The sequence below is a fragment of the Equus asinus genome, unplaced genomic scaffold (assembly GCF_041296235.1).
Source record: "Equus asinus isolate D_3611 breed Donkey unplaced genomic scaffold, EquAss-T2T_v2 contig_1, whole genome shotgun sequence".
Classification (NCBI taxonomy): domain Eukaryota; kingdom Metazoa; phylum Chordata; class Mammalia; order Perissodactyla; family Equidae; genus Equus; species Equus asinus.
The window spans coordinates 2100975-2124116 of record NW_027224738.1 but is presented as its reverse complement, the minus strand read 5'-3'; the positions used below and the strand labels follow the sequence as shown (position 1 = coordinate 2124116).

The window sequence follows — 23142 nt, the reverse complement described above, 5'->3', positions numbered from 1 at the left end:
TTTTTATCATAAATGGCTGTTGGATCTTGTCAAATGCCTTCTCTGCATCTATTGAGATGATCATGTGGTTTTTATTCCTCAGTTTGTTGATGTGGTGTATCACGTTGATTGATTTGCGGATGTTGAACCATCCCTGTGTCCCTGGTATGAATCCCACCTGATCATGATGTATGATCCTTTTGATGAATTGCTGAATTCGGGTTGCCAAAATTTTGTTTAGAATTTTTGCATCTATGTTCATCAGTGATATTGGCCTGCAGTTCTCTTTTTTCGTGGTGTCCTTGTCAGGCTTTGGTATCAGCGTGATATTGGCCTCATAGAATGTGTTAGGAAGTGTTCCATCCTCCCTAATTTTTTGGAATAGCTTGAAAAGGATAGGTATTAAATCCTCTCTGAAAGTTTGGTAGAATTCCCCAGGAAAGCCATCTGGTCCTGGGGTTTTATTCTTTGGGATGTTTTTGATTGCTGTTTCAATCTCTTGCCTTGTGATTGGTCTGTTCAAATTGTCTGCTTCTTCTTGAGTGAGCTTTGGGAGATTGTAGGAGTCTAAGAATTTATCCATTTCCTCTAGGTTATCCATTCTGTTAGCATAGAGTTTTTCATAGTATTCTCTTATAATCCGTTGTATTTCTGCAGAGTCTGTTGTTATTTCTCCTCTTTCATTTCTGCTTTTGTTTATTTGAGCTTTCTCCCGTTTTTTATTTGTAAGTCTGGCTAGGGGTTTGTCAATTTTATTTATCTTCTCAAAGAACCAACTCTTTGTTTCGTTGATCCTTTCTACTGCCTTTTTTGTTTCAATAGTATTTATTTCTGCTCTGATTTTTATTATTTCTCTCCTTCTGCTGACTTTGGGCTTTGTTTGTTCTTCTTTCTCTAGTTCAGTTAGGTGTAGTTTAAGATTGCTTATTTGGGATTTTTCTTGTTTGTTAAGATGTGCCTGTATTGCAGTGAATTTTCCTCTTAACACAGCTTTTGCTGTATCCCATATGAGTTTGTATGGCATGTTATCATTTTCATTTGTTTCTAGGTATTTTTTCTTCTTTAATTTCTTCAACGATCCATTGCTTGTTCAGTAGTGTATTGTTTAGGCTCCACATCTTTGTGCCTTTCTCAGCTTTTTTCTTCTAATTAATTTCTAGCCTTATAGCATTATGATCGGAGAAGATGCTTGTTATTATTTCAATTTTTTTTAAATTTGTAGAGGCTTGCCTTGTTTGGCAACATATGGTCTATCCTTGAGAATATTCCATTTGCACTTGAGAAGAATGTGTATTCTGCTGTTTTAGGATGAAGTGATCTATATATGTCTATTAAGCCCAATTGTTTTTTCATTTAGCTCCACTATTTCCTTGTTGATTTTCTGTCTGGATGATCTGTCCATTGATGTGAGTGGGGTGTTGAGGTCCCCTACTATTATTGTGTTGTTTTTAACATCTTCCTTTAGGTCTGTTAATAGTTGCTTTATGAATCTTGGTGCTCCTGTGTTGGGTGCATAGATATTTATAAGTGTTATTTCTTCTTCATGAAGTGTCCCTTTGATCATTATATATTGTCCCTCTGTGTCTCTCTTTACCTGTCTTATTTTGAAATCTGCTTTGTCTGATATAGGAATTGCAACACCTGGTTTTTTTTTGCTTGCTATTAGCTTGAAGTATTGTCCTCCACCCTTTCACTCTGAACCTGTGTTTGTCCTTGAGGCTGAGGTGTGTTTCCTGGAGGCAACAAATTGTTGGATCTTGTTCTTTAATTCATTTTGCCACTCTGTGTCTTTTTATTGGAGAGTTCAGTCCATTTACATTGAGAGTGATTATTGATTCATGTGGACTTAATGCTGTCAATCTGTTGCTCGTTATCTGGTTTTCCTGTGTTTGTCTTCCTGTGTGCTTTAGCCTACCCATTTAATACTGCACTTTCTTATGCTGGGTTTCTTAGCTTTTTCCTTATTTATGTTTTGTGGCTTTGTTGTGTTTTTTAGTTTAGTGTCTACCCTGAAGTTTGTATTTTGAATCTCGTGTATAATATAGTCTATTCTCTGGTGGTCTCTTACTTACTTGGCCTAGACTAATTTAGTCCCTTTGCTCTTCCCCTCCTAAATTATTATTTTCATTTCTTTTTTTTTTAAGATTTTATTTTTTTCCTTTTTCTCCCCAAAGCCCCCCAGTACATAGTTGTATATTCTTCGTTGTGGGTCCTTCTAGTTGTGGCATGTGGGACGCTGCCTCAGCGTGATTTGATGAGCAGTGCCATGTCTGCGCCCAGAATTTGAACCAACAAAACACTGGGCCGCCTGCAGCAGAGCGCGCGAACTTAACCACTTGGCCATAGGGCCAGCCCCGTTATTTTCATTTCTTATTCCAACTCGTGTTATGAGTTTGTAGTTAGAGTGATAAGATCCACTTTGCTTTGGTAGTTTCCTTACCTTTGTCCTAATGCTATAGGTGAATATTTGCTATCCTATTCTGGTTCTATTTATCTGTCTCCCTACTCTGTGGATTGTGTCCCCTTTCTCCCTTTTTTCTTTTTTCAGGTATGAGAGCCTTCTTGAGGATTTCTTGTAGTGGAGGACTTTTGGTTACAAATTCCCTTAACTTTTGTTTGTCTGGAAAAGATTTAATTTCTCCCTCACATCTGAAGGATATTCTTGCTGGATAGAGTATTCTTGGCTAAAGATTTTTATCTTTTAAAGTTTTGAATATGTCACTCCATTCTCTCCTAGCTTGTAAATTTTCTGCAGAGAAATCTGCTGAAAGTCTGATAGGAGTTCCTTTGTAGGTTATTTACTTCTGTCTTGCTGCCCTGAGTATTCTTTCTTTGTCTTTCATTTTTGCCATTTGTACTACTATATGCCTTGCAGTAGGTCTTTTCACATTGACAAATCTAGGAGATCTGAAAGCTTCCTCTACACACATTTCTCCCTCAATCCCTAGATTTGGGTAGTTCTCTTCTATAATTTCATTAAGAACACTTTCTGCTCCATTTTCCTTTTCCACGTTCTTGGGAATTCCTATTATCCATAAATTCTTTCTTCTCATTGAATCCGCTATCTCTCAGAGATTTTCCTCATTTTTTTTAACTCTTAGTTCTCTTTCTTCCTCTGTCTGGAGCCATTCGGCCTGTATATCTTCAATTATGCTAATTTGCTCCTCTCTGGTGTCTACACAGGCATTCAGGGAGTCCGTATTCTGTTTTATCTGGTCCATTGTGTTTTTCATCTCTAGTTATTCTGTTTGATTCTTCTTTATAATTTCAATCTCTTTTGTGAAGTAACTCCAGAACTCGTTGGCTTGTTTCTCTATCTTTCTCTCTATCTCATTGGGTTTTTTGATTATAGCTGCTCTGAACTCATTTTCACTTAGTTTACCTATTTCTAAGTTCTCAGGACTTAATTCTGTGTTTTTATTGTTTTCCTTCTGGTCTGGAGCTTTTATAAATTGCTGGATGGTAGAGGAGCGGTTTTTTCACATGGTGGTAGAATTGAGTTGCAGTTACAGCCTGTTGCCACTATATGGGGGTTGAGAGCCGCGTGTTTTGAGCTCTCCGCCTTCGGACAAGATGGCAGCACCCAGCATTGTTTGCCAGGGGGAGGGGCTGTTTTTCTGGCTCGCCGATCTGGATTTGGATCAGTTCTGTTTTCTGGTCTCCTGAGGCCCTGGGTTTATGGGGTCCCCACACACGGAAGCTTTCCCCCATCAGCGGGTTTCCACTATACCGGCGGCAGGAGTCCTGGGCAATCCCCCGGTCACGTGGCCCCTCCCCGACTCCTTCCCTCACCTGCGGCAGTGATCCCAGACTCTAGGGGAGGGAGCGAAGTTCTCTCCTACCCTGTTCCAGCTCCTCTGAGGCCAGCAGCAGGGTCTCTGTCCTCCGTCTTTTTGATACTCTAGGTCTCTGATCTCCTGGCATTAGGTTTATTAGCTGAAATTCAGTTTTTTTTCAGTCCTTTGTTGTAGTTTGGAGGGGAGAGAGTCCCAGGTCACCTCACCCCGCCATTTTGTTCCACCCACCCCGTCCATGAGCACAATGTTTTAGACTGTAAATCGCTTGAAGGGAAGAGTAATGTCTAATTCATCTTTATAGCCCCAACACATCGTATGTAGTTTATATTCAATACCTGTTTGTTGAATGAGTGAACATAAGCATTATGCAAACACTCCTTACCACATAAGTAAACCTCCCATTTCCTTCTTGCTGCGCTGTATCAATTCTCTCTGTTTTTGTGCTTCCTTCCTATTCCTTACCATTATTACTTTATTCTCTGTCTTCAGGACCTAAATTCTTTAGCTTGATGTGGGATACGATTTAAGATTATTCTGTTTGGGAGCTGGCCCCGTGGCCAAGAGGTTGAGTTCTCATGCTGCTTTGGAGGCCTGGGGTTTCGCCACTTTGGATCCTGGGTGCGGACCCAGCACCGCTCATCAGGCCACGCTGAGGTGGTGTCCCACATAGCACAGCCAGAAGGACCTACTACAACTAGAATATACAACTGTGTGCTGGGGGGCTTTGGGGAAAAGAAGAAGTGGGGGGGAAGATTGGTAACAGATGTTAGCTCAGATGCCAATCTTTAAAAAATAAAGATTATTTTATTTGAAAACTTCAGGGAAAAAACGAGTAAATCTATAATATGTTTATTCACTTTGAGATTTTGAAAAATCACTCAAGTATCTAATTCTAGTTCACCCCAGTTATTTTACTACACAGTATAATGTCTATTATAATAGCCTATTCTTTCTTCAGTTTAACAATAAAAAACCCCACAAAACCTAACTTCTGTTTTGTTTTCCAAACCTGGCCTGTGATATTTCACTGCAATTTTTAACTTTTCTCTTAATAATGTAGCTTTAATACTCTTGACATATTCAGTGATCCATTTGGTGACTTTTCTTGTGTTCTTTGATGTTCTATTATCTGGCGACCTTAGATATCATCAAGTCCAGCCCTCCAGCCTCCCGCTCACTCTAAGTATCTTCTTGGAAAGAAGTCTTCCCCAGAGTCATTTTCTGGCTCTTTGGAGGGAGTCTCTGAGTGTCTCCTGGCCTTTCTGGGAGAATAATATCCAGGTTCTCTTAGCTCTGCTCCGTCTCTGTTCCCTTCTGTGGCTTCTTTTCCCTACCTTTCTAACAAAAACTCAGGCGTGTTCTGTGGCCTTTCTTACTTCCCCGTTGCCCTCTGACATTTGGTTCACATTTGTCTTTTGATGACAGCCATATATTTATTTTGTCTAGAGCTCTGAGTTCTAATTCATATCTTCCTAAAGATTGTTATAATGGTGTGTCTCACTGATATCTCAAATTTTAGTGTGTCTAAAACCAAGTTATTTCTTCCTACCATGGTGAATATTCCTTTTTTCCAGTATTATCAGTGTTATCCTGGTCACCTAGGCTGGAAACCCAAGTCAGTTTCACCTCATCTTTTTCTGCCTTCTCTTTTGTCCCGTCATCCCCGTTTTTTATTGATGCTACCCTTTAGCATTCCATGGGTGTCATACTCAAGTCCTCATCTCTTGAATTACTGTATCATTCCCCTGGACCTGGCCCCCATGACCTGGTTTTGCTTCTTCAGTCTGTTATGCAGATTTCTGATGTCACTAAGCTTGTGTCGTGTCACTTCCTTGGACAAGATCTGGCCACTCTTAACCAGTCTAACTTGACGTCCTTCTGCTCCATGTGCACTCCTCTCTTAAGGATAGGTTGGGCCACTTGGTATCTTTGAACACTAATGCTTATTCCCATCTTTATACCTAAGTTCATGCTGCCTTCACCACCACTTCACCCCTTTATTATGTATCTAGGCCATCTGTGGTAGATACTACACAGGAAAGGTGAGACTTCTTTGAATGTTTTAAAGAAAGAAGTATCTGAGACAGGACTCCAAAGCAGAAGTGTGTAATCACCTGCTCATCACTGGAGGTCTCCACAGAGACAAATAATTTAAATCTTTGACTTTCTTTTAATGCATTAAGAATATTTGCGGAGGCTTTACAGTGTTCTGAGCCCAGGACTGGGCTCTGAGATTAAAAGAGTAAAGAAGACATCCCTCCATACTTACTGTCTCCATGGCAACCTCCCTAGTCCAGGCCGCCTTGTCTCCATTCACATTCCTGCCCCAGCCTCCTAACTGGACTCCTGGCTACGGTCTTGCCCCTCTCCAATCTGTTTGCCCCCCAGGGGCCCAGGTGACCCTTGAGGAAGTTCAGTCAAGCATGTCACTCTTGTCAAAGCCGTCCAATGGCTTCCCATTGCATCCCAAAAACCCGCTTCTGTACCCTATCTTGTCCCATCTCTCCTTCACCAACTCTGCCACACTGCCCTTTCCATTTCTTGAACACACCAAGCTCATTTCTGCTTTGTGACTGGTGTGCTGGTTGTTCTTTAATCTGGAGTATGGTTCCCTTGGTCTTTGCAGGGCTGGCTCCCTCTTCTCCGTCCTTCCAGATCTTAGCTGAATTGGGGGACTTCCCCTGCCATCCTGCCCAAAGAGCCTGTCCTGTCCTTTCCTCTTCCCACTTCTAACACTCTGTTTAAATTGTCTGTATTACGCTTAACATGCTATGTTTCTTATTTGTTTGTCTTTTTCTCTCCTCTCACTAACTTCCTCCTCCCCGAGTCCCACCCTGTGCAGAACATAAGCTGAGAGCAGGGTCCTCATTTGCCTGTTGCGCTGCCATATCCCTAGCACCTAACGTGCTGCCTGCAGCACGACAGGCAGTCAGTTCTTTCCAACAATATTTGTGAAATGGAAGAAAAGCCCATGGTTTTAAAGATGCTACAGTGTGGTCAGAGACGCAAATAACTAGCTCAACACAGTAAGTGCTATAATAACCAGTCATATCTATAAAGACCTCTGGGTACACCGTTGAAAGGTCAATTCATTCACGGTATAGGGAAGGAAGGATCAAGTTGACAAAGCTACACTGGGAAGGTGGCAGTTGCCTTTGGTCGTGAAGGAAGAGTAGGGGCAGACTAGAACATCAGAATCAGCGAAACACAGGGAATGGCAAAGGGTAGCTATGCATGGTGTGGAGGGCATAGTCCGTAGTTCAGCCAGAGTTAAGAGTAACTGATGGACAGAAATGAGGCTAGAGCAACACAAGTGCCGGATTATAAAGAATCGTATTCACCATGGTAAGATTTCGAACTTTGTGTAGGAAAGTGAACCTATTCTGGCAGCATTATGGAGGAGGTATTATAAAGAAGGAACAAGATGTTGAGCTCAGTTTGACTCAGACAAGGGAAGGCTTAAATAGTGAGGTGAGAAACAAGGAAACAGATGGGGTGTTCAGATAAACCATGGGTTAAAAATGTTCTTCCAGTACTTTGGATTTTATTATTTCAAGTTACACTTCCTAAAGGTTTATTTTCATCTCCTGCAGAATTTGGTTGATCTTGCAGGCAGTGAAAGAGCTGCTCAAACAGGTGCTGAAGGTAATGAAAACTCATGAAATATTTTGGTCTGAAAGTCCTCCTGTTCTTTAACAGAGTAAAAGTGCCACCATGCATTTTAGAGACTAATAAAGTAATGATAATTTTGTGATAAAAGTCTTTAACAGAAAAAGCAGCTTCCTTATCTGGCTTATTATCTGCTTTGTGCTGCTGTAGCGTTAGTTAAAAAGATGAAACTCTGTCGTTGACAGGATTTATAGTTGGAAAGCTCCTGAGAGTCCCATGAACACCATAATCAGTAAGGAAATTCAGAAAAGTGGCAGGATACAAAATTAATCTATAGACATGAGCACCTCCTAACACAACAGCCGGTTGGAATATTTCATGTACGAAAAGACCCCCTTTGCAATAATGACTTAAAAGGCATAATACCTAGGAAGAAACTCAACAAAAATTGTATAAGACCAAAATAAGGAAAACATTAAAACAGACCTGAAAGAGGTAACCAAACACTGAGACAAATGAAAACGCATACTTAGATGGGAAGTTTCAGAACCATAAAGATGTCAGGCCTCTCTCTGTGTTAGTTTCCTGCAGCCTGACATAGAGACACTCAGCTGAGTGTGGCCTGTACCCACCACACCAGTGGATCCTCAGACCTGTGAACAAGAAATAAATGCCTGTTGCTTTAAGCTGGCTTGTTAAACAGCAGTATTCCAGCAATAGCTGAATAACGCACCTGTGCAATAACTGCTGTTCAGAAGGATTTGTTGCAGTATTTTTTGTGTACATGGCAGATTGAACACCTGCATGTCCCTCAGCAGGGTGCTAGGTAAATAAATTCTGATACATCCATACAATGGAATTCTATGCTGTAAAAAAGAGTGAAAAAGACCAATGTTTACCAATAAGATAGATGATATATTGCCAAGTGAAAAAAGCAAAGTGCAAAATAGTGTGTATAGTATGTTACTATTTATGTAAAGAAGAAAGGGGAAAAATTAATACGTATGAACTTGTATTTCTAAAAATCTCTAGAAGAATAAACTAATAATAGTTCTTGGTTAGAGCGATAGGAACTGGTTGAAAGGAGAATAAAGTGAGAGAAACCTTTTTCAGTAGACTTCCGTTTAAGACATGTGAGCATATTAACAGTTTAAAAATAAGGACTTTTGGTTGTGAACCTCTAGGAACTAACTTGGTTGCACGTCATTAGTTGCCTGTATTGGAGGTTTGGAAAAATAGATTTGAATTGAGGAGTTCGAGGAGCTCTTTTAGGACGTGGTGCAGACATGGGCTTTCCTGCATTCTTATTCTTTTCTTAGTCGTCTTTTTCGAGCTGTTTCTCTTGGGTGAGAGCCTTTCTGCTTCACATGATGGGTGGGAGGAAGGGAAGGGCGCCTGTCAGCAGTGGGAGGAAAGGTGGGCGCAGATCTAATTTGAAGCACAGACTGTAGCATCTGACCCTGCAATTTCTAATTTCTCCCATAAATTACTGATAAATAAGTTCATCATCTAGTACAGGGACCAATTTGTTTTCTTATTTATTTAATAAATGCAGGTGTGCGACTCAAGGAAGGCTGTAATATAAATCGTAGCTTATTTATTTTGGGACAAGTGATCAAGAAACTTAGTGATGGACAAGTTGGGTAAGTTTGTCCCATTGTACATTTACCTATTAATGCTTACGTTTTTCATTAGGTTGAAAATTATGATATTTCAGTGACACTCAAATAAATGTACTGATACCCCTGTATGTTCAAAAGCTTCTGTGATTCTATGAGCATGCGTTGCTTCTTATATGTATGACCGTGACCTACTAAATTTACTTTATATTTTAAATATTTTCTAGTTAGTAGTTTTGCTCTGCCTCAAGTAACCAGTAAAGAATGAATTTTTTAAACTGTAGCAAATTTAAGGTTCTGCGTTAAAAATAAACCACTTTTGTTATATAAAAAGTTTTACTCTTTTTCTCCCCAAACTCATCTCTCACTAAGTGGTTTCATAAATTATCGAGATAGCAAATTAACACGAATTCTCCAGAATTCCTTGGGAGGAAATGCAAAAACACGCATTATCTGCACAATTACTCCAGTGTCTTTGGATGAAACCCTGACTACTCTCCAGGTGAGTTTGATTTTTATCTCGAATCAATATGGGGGAAATCATCTTTCAGAAGGAAAAATTAGCTACTAAAATTAGGTGTAATTTTTTGTAATTGACATAACATACCTGTTAAAATAAAATTGGTGTGTCTACTAAATAGCATTCCTTAATCTTCCCAAACTTCAATCATTCATATCCTGCCTCCCCAATTTTTGCCACATCCAACAATATTTTATTGAAATTGACTTGATTTTTTCTTAAATAACTCACTTTTTAAATTTAACTTATTATAAAAGGAAACTTTCTATCAGTCCCATAAATGAAAAACTGGTTATCACTTGGAACAAACAGAAGGTGACCCAAAAAATGGGTGTGTGTGTTTATAACAAAATAATTCTTAAGTTCCTGCTAACAAATTGTTGCCTGCCTTTGCTCTGAGCCTAAGGCCTGTATTTTCTGTTTTCAAAAGAAAAGAAGAATGAGAACTGTCAGTAGAATAGCTGTCTCAATGAAGGCTTCAGTGTTATTTCATGGGCACCCTCACGTACCCAGTTAAAGTTACTTTTGACACTCATGCTCTAAGAAACATCACTTTAAGTAGCTATTGAGCGCTGGATCAAGGTTCTGTCAGAGAAACAAAGGTAGGAGATAGCGTTCCTGGCTTCACAGAATTTATAGTCTTATAGTGAAGATAAGACCTGTCTTCCAGCGTGATTTCCTTGGATTAAAAGTTAAGTGGCTAATAAGTAGGACAGAGTTCAAAGGAAGGAGAGGTGCTTTTGACTGGAAGTGAAGCTTCAGCGCAGAGGGAGCATTTGCCCTGGACTTTGAGGAGTAGATGGATTCCAGTGAGCCAGGGTGTGTAGGCTCTCTGTTGGCATCTGTCTTCAAGATATTTCTCTGACCCTCCTGAAGACTAGTGGCAAAGGTAAGTTATGGACATTGTTACAGGGACGTAGAATGCTGTGTGTTCAGAAGCTGTAAGCCACCTGGAAAGCTTTTACTGATGTTTCTTTACAAAAGAAAATTACAAGAAACCTAAATATTAATTAAACTAATCTTTTGGTGTCAACGTTTAACACTCTTGTATTTTTTCCCAGTTTGCCAGCACTGCTAAATATATGAAGAATACTCCTTATGTCAATGAGGTGTCTAGTGATGAAGCTCTCCTGAAAAGATATAGAAAAGAAATAATGGATCTTAAAAAACAATTAGAGGAGGTATGTATGAACTGTGTATTTCAGTAAAGAATAGAGATGGATTTAGAATTGAGATCTGCCTACATGCCCAGAGACTCTTAAATCCTCAATATCTGAGTTCTACAATCTAAATTTAAAACAAATAGTTTTTAACTAAGGAGAAATCAACCCGTAAAAACTTTACTATAAACTGCAAGATTTGGTTTCTTGAACTTATTTTAGATTTTGTTTTTCATTTCCAAAGGGCAAAATTTGAGATTTTCAAATGGGCCAAGTAGAGATACGTTTTTTTAAGAGATAAAAACTGTCACAAATACAGAGAATTAGGTTAAAAAGAGAGACCATGAATAGTGTTTAAAACTACTTTGTTTCATTTTACATTATCTTGAATTCCTCTTCTAGCCCTAAGATAGCAATCTAATAAGATAGCATAATTGCTTGTCATTACCATTTGTTTGTTTAAACCATCATGGTCCCCAGTCTGTAAAAAACTTACATTTTACTGATCTTTTTAAAAATGACCTAAAATGTCAAATGGCGGTCTTAGAAGGATCTCTCTTCCTTTGCTATAGGTATTCAAGTCTCTGCTTTATGATTTCTCTGCCTATTTATATATTTTTAGTCAATTAATAGAATTGCTTTAACAGCATTGATATAATCTTATACATGGCATATAGAATAGTGACATGAGGAGAAATGTATATTTTACCCTATTATAAGTTTGAGAAATTATTGATTATGGTAACTGCATATTGGTGTTCTGCAGGTAGGGCATATTTTATTTCAATAAAATTAAAATTCTCAGGCCAGCCCTGTGGCCTAGTGGTTAAGTTTGTTGCACTCCACTTTGGCAGCCCGGGTTCAGTTGCCATCCGCAGACCTACACCACTTGGCGGCCATGCTGTCCTGTTGTCCCATGTACAAAATGGAGGAAGATAGGCACAGATGTTAGCTCAGGGCAAATCCCTTTCAAGCAGAAAGAGAAAGATAGGTACAGATGTTAGCTCAAGGTGAATCTTCTTCAGCAAAAAAAAAAAGAAAAGAAAAATTCTCAAAACTCACATACAAATTTATATTTTTTTAAACTATACTTTCAAGGTTTTAAAACCTACCTACATTTATTAATGTAACCCAATATTACATTCTTTAGGTTTCTTTAGAGACTCGGGCCCAGGCAATGGAAAAAGACCAATTGGCCCAACTTTTGGAAGAAAAAGATTTGCTTCAAAAAGTGCAGATTGAGAAAATTCAAAACTTAACACGAATGCTAGTGACCTCTTCTTCCCTCACATCACAACAGGAATTAAAAGTAAAATTTAAAAGACAACAGCTTCTTTTCTTCTTCTTTTTTATTATTGTTTTTTTTAATTGCAGTAACTTTGGTTTATAACAGTATATAAATTTCAGGTGTATATCGTTATATTTCAATTCCTATGTAGATTATATCATGCTGACCACCAAAAGACTAATTACCATCACCACACATGTGCCTAATCATGCCTTTCAACCTCTTCTCTCCCCCTTTCCCCTCTGGTAACCACCAATCCAATCTCTGTTGCTATGGGATTGTCTTTTGTTGTTTTTATCTTCTATTTGTGAGTGAGATCATACAATGTTTGACTTTCTCCCTCTGACTTTTTACTCTCAGCAGCAATACCCTCAAGGTCCATCCTTGTTGTCACAATTAGCCAGATTTCATCCTTTTTTATGGCTGAGTAGTATTCCCTTGTGTATATATACCGCATCTTCTTCATCCATTCATCCCTTGACGGGCACCTAAGTTGCTTCCAAGTCTTGGCTATTGTGAATAAGCCTACAGTGAACATAGGAGTGCATGTATCTTTACGCATTCACGTTTTGACGTTCTTTGGATAAATACCCAAGAGTGGAATAGCTGGATCATATGGTAGGTCTAGTCTTAATTTTTTGAGCCATCTCCATACTGTTTTCCATAGTGACTGCACCAGTTTGCACTCCCACCAGCAGTGTATGAGGGTTCCCTTCTCTCTACATCCTCTCCAACACTTATTGTTTCCAGTCTTGTTAATTATAGCCATTCTGACAAGAGTGAGGTGATATCTCATTATAGCTTTGATTTGCATTTCTCTGATAGTGATGTTGAACATCTTTTCATGTGCCTGTTGGCCATCCGTATATCTTCTTTGGAGAAATCTCCATTCAGATCTTTTGCACATTTTTGAACTGGGTTTTTGGTTTTTTTGTTGTTGAGATGTATGAGTTCTTTGTATATTTTGGATATTCACCCCTTTTTTGATATATGGTTTACAAACATCTTCTCCCAATTGTTAGGCTGTCTTTTCCTTTTCTTGATGGCTTCCTTTGCTGTGCAGAAGCTTTTTAGTTTGATGTAGTCCCATTTGTTTATTTTTTATATTGTTTCTCTTGCCCAGTCAGGCATGGTATTTGAAAATATGCTGCTAAGACCGATGTCAAAGAGTGTACTGCCTATGTTTTCTACTAGAAGTTTCGTGGTTTCAGGTCTTACATTCAAGTCTTAAATCCATTTTGAGTTGATTTTTGTGCATGGTGTAAGGTAATGGTCTACTTTCATTCTTGGGCATGTGGCTGTCCAGGTTTCCCAACACCATTTATTGAAGAGACTCTACTTTCTCCATTGTATGCTCTTGGCTCCCCTGTCAAAAATTAGCTGTCCATAGATGTTTGGGTTGATTTCTGGACTCCTGGACTCTGGATTCTGTTCCATTGATCTGTGTGTCTGTTTTTATGCCATACCATGCTGTTTTGGTTACTATAGCTTTGTAGTATATTTTGAAATCAGGGAGTGTGACGCCTCCAGCTTTGTTCTTTTTTCTCAGGGTTCCTTTGGCTATTCTGCGTCTTTTGTTGTTCCATATAAATTGTAGGATTCTTTGTTCTATTTCTGTGAAAAATGTTGTTGGAAATTTGATTGGGATTGCACTGAATGTGTAGATTACTTTAGGAAGTATGGACATTTTAACTATGTTTATTCTTCCAATCCAAGAGCATGGAATAGCCTTCCATTTCTTTACATCTTCTTCAATTTCTTTCAACAATGTTTTATAGTTTTCAGTGTACAAACCTTTCACCTCCTTGGTTAAGTTTATTCCTAGATATTTTATTCTTTTTTGTTGCAACTGTAAATGGGATTATATTCTTAATTTCTCTTTCTGCCACTTCCTTGTTAGTGTATAGAAACGCAACTGATTTTTGTATGTTGATTTTGCATCCTGAAACTTTGCCGTATTTGTTTATTAGTTCGAGAAGTTTTTGGTGGGTTCTTAAGGGTCTTCTATATATAAAATCATGTCATCTGCAGCTAGTGACAGTTTCACTTCTTCCTTTCCAATCTGACCGCTGTTTATTTCGTTTTCTTTCCTGATTGCTCTGGTTAGGACTTCCAATACTATGTTAAATAAGAGTGGTGACAGTGGGCATCCTTGTCTGGTTTCTGTTCTTAGAGGGATAGCTTTCAGTTTTTCTCCATTGAGAATGATATTAGCTGTGGGTTTGTCATATATCAGCTTTATTATGTTGAGGTACTTTCCTTCTATACCCAATTTATTTAGAGTTTTTATCATAAATGGATGCTATATCTTGTCAAACGCTGTCTCTTCATCTATTGAGATGATCATGGGATTTTTATTTTTCATTTTTGTTAATGTGGTGTATCACGTTAATAGATTTGCAGATGTTGAACCATCCCTGCATCCCTGGAATAAATCCCACTTGATCATGGTGTATGAAATTTTTAATGTATTGTTGTAGTTGATTTGCTAGTATTTTGTTGAGGATTTTTGCATCGATGTTCATCAGTGATATGAGCCTGTAATTTTCTTCTTTTGTGTTGTCCTTGTCTGCTTTTGGTATCAGGATGATGTTGACTTCGTAAAATGAATTTGGAAGCTTCCTCTCTTCTTCAATTTTTTGGAAGAGTTTGAGAAGGATAGGATTAAGTCTTTGAATGTTTGGTATAATTCACCAGGGAAGCCGTCTGGTCCTGGACTTTTATCTTTTGGGAGGTTTTTGATAACTGTTTCAATCTCCTTACTGGTGATCGGTCTATTCACATTCTCTACTTCTTCTTGATTCAGTTTTGAAAGGTTGTATTAGTCTAAGAATTTATCCATTTCTTCTAGATTATCCAGTTTGTTAGCGTATAGCTTTTCATAGTATTCTTTTATAATCTTTTGTATTTCTGAGGTATCTGTTGTAATTTCTCCTCTTTGATTTCTGATTTTATTTATCTGAGCCTTCTCTTTTTTTCTTGGTGAGTCTAGCTAAAGGTTCGTCTATGTTGTTTATCTTTTCAAAGAATCAGCGCTGAGTTTCATTGATTTTTTTTCCTGGTTTTTTTTAGTCTCTATTTCATTTATTTCTGCTCTGATTTTTATTACTTCCTTCCTTCTACTGATTTTGGGCTTTGTTCTTCTTTTTCCAGTTCCTTTAGGTGCACTGTTAGACTGTTTATTTGGGATTTTTCTTCTTTGTTGAGGTAGGCCTGTATTGATATAAACTTCCCTCTTAAAACCGCTTTTGCTGTATCACATAGACTTTGGCCTGTCGTAGTTTCATTTTCATTTGTCTCCAGATATTCTTGATTTCTCATTTGATTTCTTCTTTGACTCAATTGTTGTTCAATAGCATTTTGTTTAAGCTCCATCCATTTGTGGCTTTTCTGATTTTCTTCCTGTACTTGATTTCTAGTTTCATACCATTGTGGTCAGAAAAGATGCTGGGTATTTTTTCAGTCTTCTTAAATTTATTGAGACTTGTTTTGTGGTCTAATATGTGATCTGTCCTGGAGAATGTTCCATGTCCGTTTGAAAAGAATGTGTATTCTGCAGGTTTGGGATGGAATGTTCTATACATGTGTACTAAGTCCATCTGGTCTAATATGTCATTTAAGGCCAACGTTTCCTTATTGATCTTTTGTTTTGATGATCTCTCCTTTGGTGTAAGTGGATTGTTAAAGTCCTCTACTATTATTGTGTTGCTATTTCTCCTTTTATGTCTGTTAATAATTGCTTTATATGTCGAGGTGCTGTTATGTTGGGTGCATAGATATTTGTAAATGTTAAATATTCTTGTTGGATCATTCCCTTTATCATTATGTAGTGCGCTTTGTCTGTTGTTACAGTTTTTATTTTAAAGTCTATGTTTTCTGATATGAATATTGCTACCTCAGCTTTCTTTTCATTGCCATTTTCATGGAGTATCTTTTTCCATTCCTTCTCTTTCAGTTTGTGAGTGTCTTTCAGTCTGAAATGCATCTCTTGTATGCAGCACATATATGGGTCTTATTTTTTTTATGAAAGATGACAGCTTAAACTTGATATATAGGGAATAGAATTGGTATTCTTATATGCTTATTATATAGCTATGTGTTTCTTATCCTTTGATACAGTATATTTTAGGAAAGAACCTTTTGTGTATTTGCCTATACCTCAACAACACCTAGAACGTTCATTAAAAATACTTAACCCTGATTCCCATATGAAGAGATCCTAATTCAGAAAGTCTGGGATGTAGTCAAGGAATCTATTTGCACTATACTTCTTATGAAATTCTAATGAAATTGATTAGGTGATTGGAAACCACAGGTGTCTAGAGTATGTGGTAATATTTTCTATTTAATGAAACAGAAATAGTAATCTCAGGAAAATTTATCTAGACTATAAATCAACATAGTAATCAAAATTCTGGCTTCCAGTCTGTGTGCTTTTGTTTTTACCAGAGTAGGGGTTTATTTATCCAGCAGATGTTTTGGGGAGTGATAGTGTCATGGTTAAGAGAATGGCCTCTGGAGCTGGACTTTCTGGATTTGAATCCCAGTTCTGTCAATTCCTAACTCTCGACCTTGGGCCCTTTCTTAAATACTTTTTGCTGCAGTTTCCTTATCTGTGAGAAAGCTTGATCCTCACCTCATAGGACTGATGTGACAATTAAGTGAAGTGATATATAGAATGTGCTTAACACTATACTCTCCATACAGCAAATCCTCAATAAGTGTATGCTGTTAAGATTATTATTAATAGACGCTACCTTTAAGTCCACCATACCAGGTAAATGGAAGGCATCAAAACCATCTGTTGGCTCAGCCATGAGTAGGAAACAGCCCAAGGAAAGGGGTAGGGAAAAGTATGCCGGTTAGACATCTACATGTACAAAAGCTTGGAGTCGTGAGAAAACATATTTCTTGGACTTAAAATATTCTGGTGGCAGGGGCATTTAAACCACATTGTAGGATTCGAACATTGCATTATGCTAAGGATATGGGAAAGCCTTGTAGGTAACATGATTGGAATTGCTGTTTAGAAAGATGTGGCTACTGTGTACCTACAATTGATTGGGCCTCCACAAGGCTTGTGGCTCTGGAGATGGAAAAAAAATGGGTAAATTAGAGAGCTATTTGGGAGACAGACTCGACAGAACTTTGTGATTGTTTCAACATGGGGACATGGAAAGGGAGAAGGAAACATCTAGAATGACATGCACACATTACTGGGCTTGCTGGATAGCTGGTAGCAGTATTTGTTGAGTTAAGGAACATTGAGTGAAGAGCAGTGGAGCTGTCCAGTGTTTTATTTGGGTCAGCTCTAGTTTAAGGTGTCAGGCAGTTGAAAATGCAAATATATGAAAATCAAGTGAAAGATCTGGGATGGAGATATCAATTTGGGCATTAACTACTGCAAATCCAAATTAAAGTCGTGAGAATGGATGAGCTTGCTCTGGGAGCATGTTGAGAATGAAAAGAACAGAGGGCCAAAGATAAGATCCTCCCAAACAACTTTTTAGGTAAAAGCAAAAAAGAGGAATGCCTAAAGGAGCCCAGGTTTAGCTCTAGAGTTAAGAAAGAAACCAGGTGAACGTGGTAAACTAAAAGAAGAGAATGTTGCATAGAGAGGTCACATTCTATGTCAGTGATGTCTCGTTCTGCTGAGAAGTTAAATAAGACAAATATAGACTAAAACTTTTTGGATTTAGAAACAAGAAGCTCCTTTGCAAAAACAATTTGAGTTATGTATTGGGAATGAAAGCCACCTTGCAGTAGGCTGAGATGGCCCAAAGGCGTAGGATCTTGAATACAGTAGAAGGGTCTGGCCTTAGATAGAAGGAGAAACACTCCTTCATTATAACAAGGACAGAGGAAAAGGGTAGGAATCAATGCAAGTAATGCTTTTGTAAGTTTAGGCTTGTATTTTCTTTGTGAAATAGGAGGTTTAATTTTTCTTCTGTGGTGGCTGGAGATGGTAGAGACACAGTTTGTAGACCTGCTAAGGGTTTGAAATAGTCTCGCCTTTGTAGGGAATGGAAAAGAAAGCCAACGAGGGGGCAAGGAGTCTTGCCAGGCAGCCTTAAGGGCCCAGGTGATGTTGGTAGCCAGTCTTCTGGCTGTCCACACAGTGTTCAGGAGGCTAATAAAAGCTCAGATGGCAGTGTAATTCATCTGAGTGTACATTGTGATAGGATAGGTGTGGGGAACACAGAATGGGTCTAATAGTTTGAGACCATTGACCCAAAAATGTGATTGAACTGGTGATCTATAGAATCTAAGATGATGGGATGAGAGCCCAAAGGTAGCTGGCAGAAAGAAAACAGTGGATCAAGAGACTAGATGTCCCTCTTAAGCTAACTAGCTATAATGGGATTAACTGAATCACTGGGGTGGAAGGAGTTCTAGGTTTATGAGTTTCAGATGACAGGGTCCAGTGGCTTTGGGAGCGAATGGAGTTGAGCTGAAGGTCATGGGAATCAAGGATTTATATATGAATGTGCTTTTGCAGAGCAGGCTGTGGAAAGGGCTGGCCATTTCAAGCAGAAGCCATATATTCTGGGGACAACAGATAATCTTGACAGGCAACGCAGTGGAATGGGTGGTGGATAAGGTCTGAAGTTACAAGCATGGGCTCAGCCACCAATTGGCTGTATGACTGTACACAACTCATGTAAACTTTTTGGACACTCAGGCATCTATAAAGTGGATGTAGTAAGAGAGGATTGTTGAGAGGATCAAAAAAGATGAGATAATGCTTGTTCTAGTAAAGGGACAAGAGAGGAATATACCTGTAAAATATGGAAAAACACTTAGGCGGTGGTCAGAGAAAGAGAAAGCAGTAAAGCCAAGTGAGTGATGAGGACAGCTAGCTGGGTGGGACAAGAACCAGGAGACAGAGGTATCCCAGGAGGGATGAGGAAGAAGTAGAGAGACGAGGAAGAAGAGAACATAGAAACTAAAAGAAAATGTTGGCTAGAGAGAAGGAAGGAGTGAAGGGTTTGTTTTTGAAAAAATCAAAAGCAGAAAACAGAGGCTTGAGCATTCTTAAAGCCCAGTGGAAGAAGGTAGTGAAGACGACAGATGAACAGATACCTGAGGGAACAGAGTCCCAAGGGAGAACGGAAGGAACAAGATTAGGAGCGCTGGTTGGATCGTGAGCTTTATAAACTGGCAAAGAATTGGCATGGGAATGGCCCTGTGGAAGATTTACTTGCTGAGGGAAGTTCAAATGGGCTGCCTGTCTGTTCCTTCCCAGTTAAGGCTGGGTTCCCAGAAGTGCTTTTGGTCACTATGTTGGTGGCTGTGCTGTCTTCTGTAACACCAGATTACTTGAAGGATTGATACTTAACTAATTCCTTTCAGTAAATTTGCAGAAATTCTTGTAAGTAAGCCTTCAAATACAAAATGAAATTTAAATAATAGTTTCATCAAATTTATTATGAAGTTAACACTAATTTGAAAAGTTTGAATATGTTTTCTTATCTCAGGATGTCCTTAGACTGATAAGATATTAAACTAGGCTGAATAAGAATTCTACCAAGTCAATGGTTGTTAAAAATGGAAACTAGTTCCCTTGTTTTATGATGTTTGAGCCAGATGTGTGTGAGGTAATTTTGATTTCTTCTTCTTTAGGCTAAAAAAAAACGAAGAGTCACTTGGTGTGTTGGCAAAATTAACAAAATGAAGGATTCAAACTATGTAAATGAGTTTAATGTACCAGAGAATGTAACAACAAAGACACATAAGTCTGCTCTAACTTTAGGAGGAGAAATTGATGAATGTGAGTTCTTCTTCAACTACTTTTAATTATAAAAGTATCCCTATAAAGAGAGACTTTATTTATAACTCAGTTAATGTGATAAACAGAGTTAAATAAAATGTATGTATTTTAGATGTGATTACGATGATAAAAATAAGTAATTTTAAGAAAGTGAACATTGATGAAGTTCTCTATTTTTTCCAGATCTCTTAAGAATGATGTGCTGTAGTTGAAACATTTGAGACAGATATTTTTATTTTTTGTTTTTGTTTTAATCACTGCTCATTAAGTTAGTACCCATATAATGTCTGGCTTAAACTTTGCTAATCTTGAAAGGGTAGCATTTACACAGGAATCTGTTGCAAAGTTTGTCTCTAACATTATAAGTATTTTTTAGGGGCATTTAAAAATCTGCTTACAATGATTAAATCTCAAATTTAGAATTTGTCCTTTTAACCTATACAGTCGCACGTTGATTAATGATGGGACGTGTTCTGAGAAGTGCATCTTTAGGCAATTTTGTTGTTGTGTGAACATCACAGAGTGCACTTACACAAACCTAGGTGGTACAGCCTGCTACACACCTGGGCTCTGTGGTACTAATCTTGTGGGACGCCTGTTGTATATGCAGTCCGTCCTTGACTGAAACGTCCTTATGCCGTGCATGAATGTGTTGTACTAAGGATCCTACATTTTATCACTAATTCTAACCAGTGATCTTAATTCACACGAGTATATAAATGATCACATCTGTTTATATATTCTTGGCATTCATACTGTGAGCACATATTAACTAATTTGAGCTTATTACCTCAGATCAGAATTTTTTTAATCTTTAATTTGAGTTTTAGGAAACTTAATAACATGTTTATGGATAAATTTCTTTTCCCCCTAATTATAGCTCTCTATTCAGAGTCTGATATTTTCAGTAACACTCTTGATACATTAACTGAGACAGAGTGGAATCCAGCAACAAAACTACTAAGTCAGGTAACTTAAATGTATTTTACAGAACATTATCCTTTTACTCTTCTTTAAATTCATTTGTTATTGATGTTTGCTGTTGTGGCACATTTCTAGCTCTGACTGTTTCAGTAGTAGTTGAGGTTCTTATTAAGGCTTCCCCAACTTGTTACACTCCTCGTTGGTAACTGTGGCATACAGAGAGAGGCTAAACATTTCCTAAAGTATGGTAATAGGTAAACCTTTGCTTCTAGTTTTTACCAGCAGATCTTGGTATCTATGATTTTTTGGTAAGTTTCTGTTTTGCCTTGGGCCATCCCTTGAAGGTAAAAAGGGCTGATTTTAAAAGTATCAAAATTCTCAGGCATAAAGTAGAATGGTGTATCAGGGAAGGGTAATATTGCCAAATAATGCTGAAAAATGAAAGTAAATAAAATTATATAGTCTTATGAAAACTTTAAGAAATAAGGAATACTGTAGTGAATACTTTAGTAAGTTTAGATTCCATGTTTGCTTTCTAGGCTGCTAATATTCAAAGAAATATAACATAGTCATATAAATGTATTTGTTAAAGAAAATTTCATTTTAATTTTGAAATAAAATTGCAGTGATTCTTGGGAATTGTTATTATCATTAGCTAACCATTATAATTAGTTGTAATGGTTCTTATAATTAATTATTATGGGGAATTATATGCTTTTGTGTCCCTAAAACACTCTGGAAGGTTTGTTGTTTTTTTCAAATCCCTAGTGTTGGTTTAGTTTCTTTTAACTCATGGCTTACTCTTCCTCATGATGGAACAGAAAGCAGAAACAGGCCTCTGCTCAGCACGGTGAGGCCTGGCAGCCGTTGGAGTTTTAGAAGTCAATAAATAATGGCTCCGTGTCACTTCCTAAATTCAGAGCTGTCTGAGAAATTAAACAGGAGTCAAGCAGGTGGAGAATTACATTATTAGCTTTATTACCAAGGAGCTTAAGGATCTGTGGTCAGATGACTTCCCATTATGTGCCCTACTCCTACTCCCGACTGAATTTTAAGTCAGGCACAGGCAGAGCATTTGTTTATATGATCTTTCTTTCTTTCTTTCTTTCTTTTTTAATTCTATCTCTTTGAAAATAGTCTTCCTCTATTCTATGTTAGCTAGTTTACCAAAAGGCAGACCTTCTGTTATGCTGTGGATCAAGCTAGACCATTGGGAAGATATTGGAGAATGGCCCAAACTACCAAATGATTCAAGGTTAAATGAATTATTTGACTAATCCAGATTTTAGTTAACAAAACAAAGAACTTGAATCCTCTCTGACTTGAAAATCTGGTTTTGTTTATAATAGGAAAACTTAGAAAGTGAGTTGAATTCACTTCGTGCTAACTATGATAGTCTGGTACTAGACTATGAACAACTAAGAAGAGAAAATGAAGAAATGGAATCGAAATTAAAAGAAAAGAATGGTTTGCATGAATTTGAGGCTCTAGAAAGAAAAGCGGAAAAAGATCAAGAGGTAAAAGATGAAAAGATGTGGAAACACAAAACTAAACTAAAACTACACTTTGTGTGTGCGTGAGGAAGATTGGCCCTGAGCTAACATCTGCTGCTAATCTTCCTCTTTTTTTTGCTTGAGGAAGATTGTCCCTGAGCTAACATCTGTGCTGGTCTCCCTCTATTTTGTATGTGGGACACCATCACAGCATGGCTTGACGAGTGCTATGTAGGTCTGCACCTGGCATCCAAACCCATGGAGTGCACAAACTTAACCACTACACCACCAGGCTGGACCCTAAAACCACACTTTTAAAAGTATCATTTTCTTAAAGATGTTTATTTCTAAGGTTGATATATTGAAAACCCAACCATTTTCCATTTGTACACACAATTTAGAGAATTTAAGAAATAATCAGTTCATTTATATTGCTTTAAAAATAGTTAAATCATAATTGTTTCACTTGTGCTTGTGTGCAAGAAGAGGAAGGAATCAAAAACATCTTTGAGCAGGTTTGGTGAATCTGCCTATTGATGAATTAATCTTGAAGAAATTATTTCCTGATAATTTGTATGTTATCAATAATTTATTGAGTATACCAGAATTGCTGCCTAGAGCATAGCTGTTTCCTTCTGAGACCAATATGAATTTTAATATCTAGTGAATGTTTTATGTATGGATACTACATATTAATGGACTTCATTTTCTTTAGAAAGTATGTACCTAAGTAGTTAGAACATTATTAGAATAGCTGGGAAAGCTGATTTTGCATGTTTCTTTTTCCATAAGAGAGTTATTGTAAAAATTAGTATAACTAATATGAAGTAGTTTTAATGGAATTTTTAGAAATGAAACAGATTAGTTAAATTTTCTCAGTGTATAATGTTAGGCTACATGTTAAGAGAACCTAATCCCCAAATCATCAGACTTTGGAGACAGAAATTGTCCAAAAGATTCAAGAGATTTCTTAGTGCAGAGA

General features: G+C 37.7%; 1 protein-coding gene across 1 annotated transcript in view; it reads left to right on the top strand.

Moving 5' to 3' along the window:
• The window catches only part of LOC139042837 (centromere-associated protein E-like), a 65289-nt gene that overhangs the window by 8774 nt on the left and 33373 nt on the right, over positions 1-23142 (top strand). Inside the window, 8 exon segments of the mRNA XM_070503397.1 lie at positions 7370-7421; positions 8941-9028; positions 9377-9506; positions 10586-10705; positions 11835-11993; positions 19596-19743; positions 20624-20712; positions 22017-22184. Coding sequence (XP_070359498.1) covers positions 7370-7421; positions 8941-9028; positions 9377-9506; positions 10586-10705; positions 11835-11993; positions 19596-19743; positions 20624-20712; positions 22017-22184 — 954 coding nt within the window.